Genomic DNA, 10,550 nt, shown 5'->3' on the forward strand with positions numbered 1-10,550 from the left:
CCCCCCCCTCCAGACCCACCTGCCTCTGCATCCTAAGTGCAGGGATTAAAAGTGTACACCACCACTGTCTGGCTTCCAAGGCAATTCTTATCAGAGAGAGCATTTAATTTGGGGCTTGCTTACAGTTTCCGAGGTTTGGTTAATTGTCATGAAAGGGAGCACGGTGGCACACAGACAGACGGTGCTGGAGATGAAGGCCACCCCTCCTAGTCCTCCATGTCTTCCCTGGCGACTAGGCATTCAAACACATGAGCCTAGAGGGGTCATTCTTATTCAAACCATCGCAGGCATTATAAATATTTTCTTTTTAAATTATAAAACAATCCTTCTCGTGTGTGTGAGCACCTCACAGCTGAGGTGGAGGCCACGCCCTCTCTCTTCAGCACACAGGGCCCAGGGACTGAACACAAACTGTCCTGTTCGGCACTACGCGCCCTCATCCACCGAGGCACCCTCTCGCCTGCTGTGGTCTCTAGTTTCTCAACTTTCCTTATTCAGTAAAGAACATCCTAAGTCTTTTTAAATATTAAACAAAAATAGGGTAAGAGTGTGTTTTTAGAGAGTAAGTATGAACCCTCAACACTGTAAAATTAGCACATCAAATGAAGCCTGAGGGCCGCGGGGAAGGCTGAGTTACCCCGCAGGCCGGCCGGCGTCTGTTTGCTCTGCCCAGCCTCCATGGCAGTGCTCTGGCAAACGCAGTCTATTGCCCGCGCTAAGCCCCCAGCCCTTCTTTTTCTGGCAGAGATCCCGACACACTAATATGTGTTTTCTGCCTTGTAGGCTAGACCGCTGTAATTTCCTCCTCGGGCTATACATTAAATTTGCTCAGAAGCTGTAAGATGGCTCATTTGCTGGCAGCTGAGACGACTTTTTCTGCAGTTGTGAATCGCTAAGATTCCCTCCCAGGCAGTGAAGTACACACGGCAGCACAGCCCGCAGCCCCACACTAGGGGATATCACAGCTGTGGACAGAAAACACTAAGGCTGCTGTGCTCAAACCTCCAATGCTCAGACATCTAAAGGGTTTTAAGTTTTAGGCTGTCTGGGCCTACAGTCAAGTTTCCTCAGGTTTTCTTCTAGGGAATGAGGCCTAGAGAAGTCCTGTGGCATTCTCTCTGTCAGGACTTGTTTATGAGCTCCCACGCTGTTAGCACCGAACTTACCCTCTGCGCTTTGCTTGTTTGCTCCTTTAGGAGAGAAAGGGTGATAAACTTGGATTTAAAACAAACAAACCATACCAGGAGATGGTGGCGGAAGCCTTTAATTCCAGCACTTGGGAGGCAGAGGCAGGAAGGTCTGAGTTTGGGGCCAGCCTGGTCTACAGAGCAAGCTGAGTTCCAGGATAGCCAGGTATACACAGAGGATCCCTGTCTCAAATCAAATTAACAAAATAAATAAAAATAAAACCAACAAACCATGTTTTGTTTTAGTTTTTCTTTTTAAATTTGAAAAACTGCTACATAGCTGGGCATCATGCCGTAAGCCTGTAACTCCGGCACTAGGGAGCTGTGGCAGAAGGGTCCCGAGTTGGAGCCTGTCCTGGAAACCAGGTTTGTTTATTTATGTGCACTTGTGCACTTCCAGGAGTCCATGCCCCCTCGCTCTGGGGACCATGCTAGCCTCGAACTCATAGAGGTCTGCCTGCCTCTGCCTACTAATTCTTTTTTTTAATGTTATTTATGTGTATTTTTATGTATGAGCATTCTGTCTGCATGTATGCCTGAAGGCCAGAAGAGGGCACCAAATCTCATTACAGATGGTTGTGAGCCACCATGTGGTTGCTGGGAATTGAACTCAGGACCTCTGGAAGAGCAGCCAGTGTTTTTTTTTTTTTTAATTGATTTTATTGAGCTCTACATTTTTCTCTGCTCCCTTCCCTTCCACTTCAACCCTCTCCCATGGCCCCCATGCTCCCAATTTACTCAGGATATCTTGTCTTTTTCTACTTCCCATATAGATTAGATCCACGGATGTCTCTCTTAGGGTCTTCATTGTTGTCTAAGTTCTCTGGGATTGTGATTTGTTGGCTGGGTTTTTGTTGTTGTTGTTGTTTGTTTTTTGTTTTGAAAACCACTTATGAGTGAGTACACATGATAACTGTCTTTCTGGGTCTGGGTTACCTCACTCAATATGATGTTTTTTAGCTCCATCCATTTGCCTGCAAATTTCAAGATGTCTTTTTTTTCTGCTATGTAGTACTCCATTGTGTCAATGTACCACATTTTCCTTATCCATTCTTTGGTGGGGGCATTTAGGCTGTTTCCAGGTTCTGGCTATGACAAACAATGTGAGCAGCCAGTGTTCTTAATCTCTGAGCCATCTCTCCAGCCCGAGATTTTATTTTTATTTATTTTTTGTGTGTATGGGTGTTTTGCCTGCATGTATATCTTTGCATCACATGCATGCAGCTCCAGAGAGGCCACAGAGTGCACTGAATCCCTGGGACTGGAGTTTCAGATGGTTGTGAGCCTCCATGTGGATGCTGGGAGTTGAACTCAGGACCAAGTCAGTGCCCTTAGCCATGAGCCCTCTCTCCAGCCTCCTTTCACTTTTTTTCTTGTATACTTTCTTTGTGTCCACTTCATAACCAAAGATAAATTCTTTTTTGTTTTGATGCTGGGCCTTAAACATTTGAGGCAAGTGTTCTACAACTTAGCCACACCCAGCCTTGACTAGGGCTATCGTTTATTAGTTAAAAATTCATTTACGTGCACTGTGTTCTTTCAGGAGTCCATGTGCACACTTACATGCAGGTGCTAATGGAGGCCAGAAGGTGGTACAAACGCCCTGGAACTGGAGTTCTGGCAGTTGTGAGGTGCCATGTGCATGCTGGGAACTGAATCCAGGTCCTCAGAAAGACCCTGAGTGCTCTGAACCACTGCACTGTCTCTGTCTCTCCAGCCCTATTCATTTTATTTTTGGCTTCTTTGAGACAGGCTCTCAGTGCTCTGGAGCTCTCTGTATCCACTAGAATCCTCCTCCATCTGCCTCTGAGCTACACATAACTGCCACCATGCCTGACTAAAACTTTTTCTCTTTTTGAGACATTTTCTGAAGCCCATGCTGACCTAGAATTTACTATGTGGTCAAAGATTGTTTTAAACTCCTGATTCTTCTTCCTCTGCCTTCCAAGTGCTGCAGTGACAAACATTTACCACCACTCTTGAAATTAAGTCATGTACCGTGCGCTGGGGTCCATCCTTAGCACAGTTAAAAACAAAGTGTAGGAGGCTGTCAAAGTAATGATCATTTAGGCCTAAGAAAGATGATTGAGACGTGTGTATAAAGACTTAAAATTGTGGTAGGATATACATGGCCTAAAATACACCCTTTAACCTTTGTTTTCTGGGACAAGGTCTCTCTTAGGGGAGCTGTCCTAGAACTCACTGTGCTTCTGCTTCCTGAGTGTTGGATTAAAGGCCTGCAGCTCTAATCATTTCATTTATTTCTTCTCCTTCCTTTTTTTTTTTTTGGTTAACAATTTTAAAATGTAAAGTTTGGTATCATCATGTATATCTACATGGTTTGCGTCCAGCCCCAGCACGGCTTTCATCATATAAATCTCGGCTCTTACATCAGGCAAAGCTCCCTACGGTCCCATTCCCAGCTCCAGTAACCACTCCTCCTCCTCTTTCCTGACTCTGTGAGTTGGACAGTTCTAACCACTTCACATGCATGGACTTTCTTGTGTATGTATTTGAAATCTGATTATTCTTAGACACGATAAACTTTTCTTAGAAACAAACCTTAGCAATATATAATTCTATCTCCCACAGCTACCGTAATGGTTTAACAGCCATCTTGACATATTCTTGACATACCCTAGAGTCCCCCCAGGAAGAGTCTCAATGAGGAACTGTCTTGATCAGGTAGGCCTATGAGCGTGTGTGTGTGTGTGTGTGTGTGTGCTATGATCACACTGACTGAGGTGGGAAGGCCTGCCCTTTGTGGTCCCTGAGTTTGGTGGGTCCTGCACTGTGTGGCATAGGGAGGGGGCTCAGCACAGGAGGCACTCCCCACCACTTGGTCTCCCTCTGCTCCTGTCTGTGGATGTGACCCCCTGCCTCGTTTCCTGCCTTTTCTTCCCTGTGATGATGGGCTATAACCTGGGACTGTGAGCTACCATCCACTCTCTCTCTCCAGCTGCTTTCAGGCGGGGCATTTGATCACAGGCACAGCCAGGGAACCAGGCCGGCTATCTCCACCTTCCCTGGCTGACAGCCCTGGGAGCCGAGGGCGCGCTCACCTGGGTAGGTGTGATGTGGCTGATGTCCTCCGATGCGAGCTGCTTCAGCAGAGTTGTCTTGCCAGCATTATCCAAGCCCAGGAGCAGGATCCGCACCTCCTGGTCTGGTGCACTTTTCAGTTTGCGCAAAATAGAGAGCAAGCCCTTGGACAACCATGAAAGAGATGGATTACTCGGGGGCAGTGACTGGGGTGTTAGTGACATCAGAATGACTCCCTGACAAGTTCTCTGATGCCATGTGTTCCACTCGCTCCTTCCTTCCAAGTCTTAGCAGAAGCGTGGGAACATGCGTCCTCCTGCTCTCCCTTTCAGGCTGGCTTACGTCATCCCAGCTCTTCTCAAGTGTGAAGTGCTACCCATCCGTGTTCCCCAAGCCCTTGGTGGACAATTAGGCTGGAATACTTATCACGGCAAACTAGGTCACTGCTCATATTTCCCCATTACCAGAGCGAAGCTTCCTGCCACGTAGAGAGATATTAGAATTACTCGCCCAATTTAATACAGGACTCTGAGGTGGTGATTGTGCCAAGAGACCTCACACAAATGCTGTCAATGTTCTAAAACCTGCTGAACTCTCGAGAACTGTGCAGCAAGCACCGCCCCCACAAAGTGACACAGTAAAGGAAGGGCCAAGGATTCTGTGTGCTGGGGGAGTAACATTAGGACAGGAAACAGAGTGGCCACTAAGGTGGGCAGACCAAGCCTATTCTCAGCAAAAATGCTTAAACTACAAAGAACATTGTGCTGTGGTTTAAGCTCATAGAGCCCCACTGTAGATCTAAGAAAACCCTGGCTATTAATAGAGATTAAAGACTGCCATCTGGGAGTTGATCAGAGGAGAAAGGGCCAAGTGATGCGGACCAAAGCCTAGTTTTTAGGATGATGGTAAGATCACAAGTTTAGCCACTTTAAAAAAAAAAAAGGGTTTTTTTTTTGTTGTTGTTTTTTAAAGCTTTTTGAGACAGGATTTCTCTGTGTATTTCTGGCCATCCTGGATCTACCTCTACAGACCAGGCTGGCTTCGAACTCACAGAGCTCCGCCTGCCTCTGCCTCCAAGTGCTTTCTAAGGTGCTGTGCAGAGACACAAATAGGCTGCAAGAAACAGCAGCTGTGATCTACACTTAGGCTCTGTTTGTTTCAATTTGTGTTCATGACTTCATCTTTACAGGGTCGGTGTGTAATAAAGAGAATCCCTGTTTTCCAGAAGAAAAATCAGACATAACCATTAGGGAATTATAAAAGGCATTCATGATCATGATTTAATCAGTGTTTAAACATTATTCTTAGTCGGGCGATGGTGGCGCACGCCTTTAATCCCAGCACTCGGGAGGCAGAGGCAGGTGGATCTCTGTGAGTTCGAGACCAGCCAGGTCTACAGAGCTAGTTCCAGGACAGGAGCCACAGAGAAACCCTGTCTCGAAAAACCAAAAAAAAAAAAAAAAATAAACATTATTCTTTTTTATTATTTATTTTGCTTTTTGAGATAGAGTTTTTCTGGATGTCCTGGAATTCACTTTGTAGACCAGACTGGCCTAGAACTCAAGAGATCTGCTGTCCTCTGCCTCCTGAGTGCTGGGATTAAAGGTGTGCACCACACACTATCTCAATTATGTGCACCCATGGGTGTCTGTGCATGAGGATGTGGACACGAATGCAGGTACTTGAGAGGCCAGGAGTCAGATCCACAGTTTCCGGGTCATTTTTGTGGTTGCTGGGAACCAAACTTGGGTCCTCTCCGAGAGCAGTCAGGGCTCTTAAATGTTGAACCATCTCTCCATCAAACCCTTTTTATGGGGGGGGGGGCTTAGTGGGCACTGAACCCAGGGCCTTGCCCATGACACTGACATTCACTAAGTCCCTAGCCCTACTTTCTTATTAATAGAAAATTTCATGTGCTATTCATTTGTTCTGTCCTATAGCTGACAGTCCTAGCCCAATAAGGCATGGTTCAAAAGAATCAGGGACCAGATGTGATGGTGCTCACCTTTAATAAACCCAGGACCCAGGAGGCAGAGGCAGACAGATTTCTGTGAGTTCAAGGCCAGCCCGGTCTACAGAGAGAGTATCAGGACAGCCAGAGCAACGTAGTGAGACCCAGTCTCAACAAACAAACAAACAATTTTAAGGGCTTATAATCTAAGATCCTAAACAGAATCTTCAAGCCGAGTCTTAGAATAGAATTACAGCTGGGTGATGGTGGTGTACATGTGGGATTCACCTCTGTATGCTGGGTGCTGTGGGAACTCCTTCAGCTAATAGCTTTTAAGATACTCAGTTCCCAGTGCATGCTGAGGACTGCAGATCGCTACCCTTTCTGTGAGTTTATCCCCAAATGCATAAACCTTTGTCATACTCCATTCCAGGCTACTGTGGAATAACAAACGGGCTCTGCTCAGACTACCCCCCCCCCCTCAACTTGCATGTGGAACACAGGCTTGAATTGTCAGTTTGGATCCCTGAATGCCTGGCCCTAGCTCTGGCCGTTAACCTCGTGGCTCAGGACTGCCTGCAAGCTCTGGGTTTTTTAAACTTCTGCATAACTCAAACCTTCTCCGTACGTAGGTGTGCTGCTCTTAAGTATTTAAATGCATTTGTTAGTAATTCTAAGTCTCAGGTAATTCAGGTACTGATCTAGGACTTGCCTTACTGCCACAACTGTGACACCTGCTGGCCAATCAAGATTATTACATCTACAACAATTTTCTGAAAATTATAACGGAGGTAAATTAATTTGATAAATAAATAAATTTGAAAATTGTAAACCAACCCCAAGATAATGGAAGACAGTATCACCATCCAGGAATTTAACTACCTTTTTGTTTCTACTATGGATGGAATTCTGCAAGAGCTATATGATCTACCTGGTATAAATATTTTTGTGGTCATGGCAGTTATTAGCTTTGTTCTTCATATTATATCCTTAAAGAAATGTTTTGATAACAGAGTTAAGACTGAGAAACTTGCCAGGCGGTGGTGGCGCACGCCTTTAATCCCAGCACTCAGGAGGCAGAGGCAGGTGGATCTCTGTGAATTTGAGGCCAGTCTGGTCTTCAAGAGCTAGTTCCAGGACAGGCTCCAAAGCTACAGAGGAACTCTGTCTCAAAAAACCAATAAACAAACAAATAAATAAAAAAGAAAAAAAAAGAATGAGAAATTTATTGGAATGATACAGTTTCTAGCTGAAAGGATTCATACTATTGTAAACAATAACCTTAATTTGACAGGCAAAATTCAATCCATGCCAATGGGTTATGAAAACTTACAAAAGGGTACTGGGAGATTATTTGAAAGGATTCATACTGTTGAAATTCACAATCAAAACCTGTTAAAAAGTTATGATAAATTTAGCAGATAGGATATTCCTCCTAGAAGGCAATCTACACACCATCCAAATAATATCTAAGGATGAGAAGATATCATTAATGGAAAAATTTAAAACCTTGGAATCACATGTGCAGAATGAGAACCAGAAACCTTTTTAAAAAGATTTTTTTAATTTATGCACACACTATTCTGCCTGTATGCCAGAAAAGGGCACCAAATCTCATTACAGATCAAATTCTCGACGACGGACATTATGATGAGCAACAGTCAAGCTATTTACAGTGAACACATCTTGTCCCTGTGCCATACAGCAGCCTTGAACTGAATCATATACTAAGGTCATACAAGGCCCAAGAGAACCCTTTAGTGACTCTTTACAAAGATTAACTAAAGCTGTACAACCAGAGGTAACAGATCCAGAAGCTAGACAAATACTTATTGAATCCCTGGCTTTTGAGAATGACAATTTAAATGCAAAAAGACAGCTGGGCCTTTAAAGATCAGGTCAGCACCAATGGATGCATGGACCATGCACACAGGCAATGTCGAGTTATTTGACTATAACACTGAGGCTTGGGTAGGAGAAGCAATTTCCAAAGGTATGAAGAGACATCAAAATGCCAAATGTTTTAATTGTGGTAGAATAGGCCATCTGAGAAGGGACTGTAGACAAGGTGTTCCCAGAAGAAACGTTTCCTCTGGGAATGACAAAAAGAGAAGGCTCACCTTCTGGGTTATGCAGAAGATGTGGCGAAGGCCGACATTGGACCAGTGAATGTAGATCAACAAGAAACAAACAAGGCAAATTGTTACCATTGGGAAACTCCTTGGGGGACTCTCACAGGCTCCCAGGTCAAACGTGGTCCAGTCATTCCCAGTCACTGTGGAGGACATGCTTCTTTGGGAAAATTAGAAAATTCAGTGATTGTTGTAAAAAACCAACTGCTCTGGATGATAGTAGAATAAACATGGAGGATGAATCAAAAATTCCAATAGAAAATAGGAAATATATATTTTGGCAGACTTCTATAAATGATCAAAGACCAAAGCTGAGAGTGCAAATAACTTTGTCATTGAAGGATTACTGAACACGGGTGCAAATGTGACTATTATTACTAAAGAATCTTGGCATCAGGGCTGGAGAGATGGCTCAGAGATTACAACCATCTGTAATGAGATTTGGTGCCCTCTTCTGGCCTGCAGGCACACATGGAGGCGGAACACTGTGTACATAATAAATAAATAAATCTTAAAAAAAAAGAATCTTGGCATCAGAATTGGCCTCTTCAGGAGGCAGATGTTCAATTCCTAGGAACTGGAACTCTATCTCAAGCAAAACAAAGCATGAGATGGAATGAATGCATAGGACCAGAGAGGAAGGCAGAGGCCATATATGGGTAATATAGCAGTGAATCTATGGGGTTGTGATCTGTTGCAGTAATGGAAAACCCAGATTAACATTCCTGCAGTCTCAGAAGTGGAACATGAACCAACTCATGTTTCTGGGAAGGATATTATAAGGTACTACAAAAAAAAAAAAAAGCCACCAACCATTCAGGTTGTACAAAAACACAAAACAACTAGAAAACCTTCTAAGGTACCAATAGCCCTACCTTTAAAATGGTTAACTAAGAAACCTATATGGGTTAATCAATGGCCTTTAACAATATAGAAACTGCAGGCTTTAGAACAGCCAGTACAAAAGCAACTAGATGCTCAGCATATTGAAGAATCGACCAGCCCTTGGGATTATCCTGTATTTGTTGTTAAAAAGAAATATGGGGGCTAGAGAGATGGCTCAGTGGTTAAGAGCACTGACTGCTCTTCCAGAGGTCCTGAGTTCAATTCCCAACAACCACATGGTGGCTCATAGCCATCTATAATGAGACCTGGTGTCCCCTTCTGGCATGCAGGCACACATGGAAGGAATGCCGTATACATAAATAAATCTTTAAAAAAAAAAAAGAAATCTGTAAAATGGAGAACGGTGAAAATCTAAGAGCTGTTATAAGGTGATTCAACAAATGCACCCTCTATGATCCAGAATTCCTTTGTTTTCCATATTGCCTCAAGGAAGGCCTCTTATAGTTATTGATTTAAAGACTGTTTCTTCACTATACCTTTACAAGAAAAAGACAGAGAATAATTTGCCTTTATGGTGCCTACTTATTATAATTCTCAGCCTACTAAGATATATCAAAAGAGGATCCTCCCACAGAGAATAGCCCCACTCTGTACCAATATTTTGTAAGTCAGCCATTGGAAATAATATGTAAGCAATTTCCCAAATTTATACCATTACACAAATGACATTTTGCTATCTGATTAAAATATAGATACTTGGGCTGGAGAGATGGCTCAGTGGTTAAGAGCATTGCCTGCTCTTCCAAAGGTCCTGAGTTCAATTCCCAGCAACCACATGGTGGCTCACAACCATCTGTAATGAGGTCTGGTGCCCTCTTCCGCCCTGCAGACATACACACAGACAAACTGTGTACATAATAATAAATAAGTATTTAAAAAGGGGGGGACTGTCACTGCTGTCCCTCCTTCCAGGCCTCACCCTGTTTAAAAAAATGTAGATACTTTAGAAAGAATGTTTGAAGAAGTAAAAGAAGTTTTATCTAATTGGGGATTACAAATTGCTCCTGAAAAAATAAAAAGAGGAGATTCTATCAATAATCTAGGTTATAAAATAAGTTTACAGAAAATTAGAACACAAAAAGCACAAATTAGGAGACACTGAATTGCAGACTCTTAATGATTTCCAAAGTTGCTAGGAGACATTTCCAATTTATGGCCCATTTCTGGGATGACACCTCATCAAATAATTCACTTAAACAAAACCTTAGATGGTGGCAAAGACTCAGTGAGTCCCAAAATTAACAGCTGAAGCTGAGAAAGAATTGACTTTGATTGAAGAGAAATTACAGGAGGCACATGTGGTCATATTACCCTCCAAATATTCCCCTACAG

The 10,550-nt window shown here is 43.5% G+C and overlaps 1 protein-coding gene across 1 annotated transcript in view; it reads right to left on the bottom strand.

The window, feature by feature from the left end:
* Positions 1-10,550, bottom strand: part of Arl3 (ADP ribosylation factor like GTPase 3) — a 67,512-nt gene that overhangs the window by 38,537 nt on the left and 18,425 nt on the right. The window contains exon 2 of the mRNA XM_005352413.3: positions 4,250-4,393. Coding sequence (XP_005352470.1) covers positions 4,250-4,393 — 144 coding nt within the window. The remainder of the gene's footprint in view (positions 1-4,249; positions 4,394-10,550) is intronic.

Source organism: Microtus ochrogaster, chromosome 8 (genome assembly GCF_000317375.1).
Source record: "Microtus ochrogaster isolate Prairie Vole_2 chromosome 8, MicOch1.0, whole genome shotgun sequence".
Taxonomy (NCBI): Eukaryota; Metazoa; Chordata; class Mammalia; order Rodentia; family Cricetidae; genus Microtus; species Microtus ochrogaster.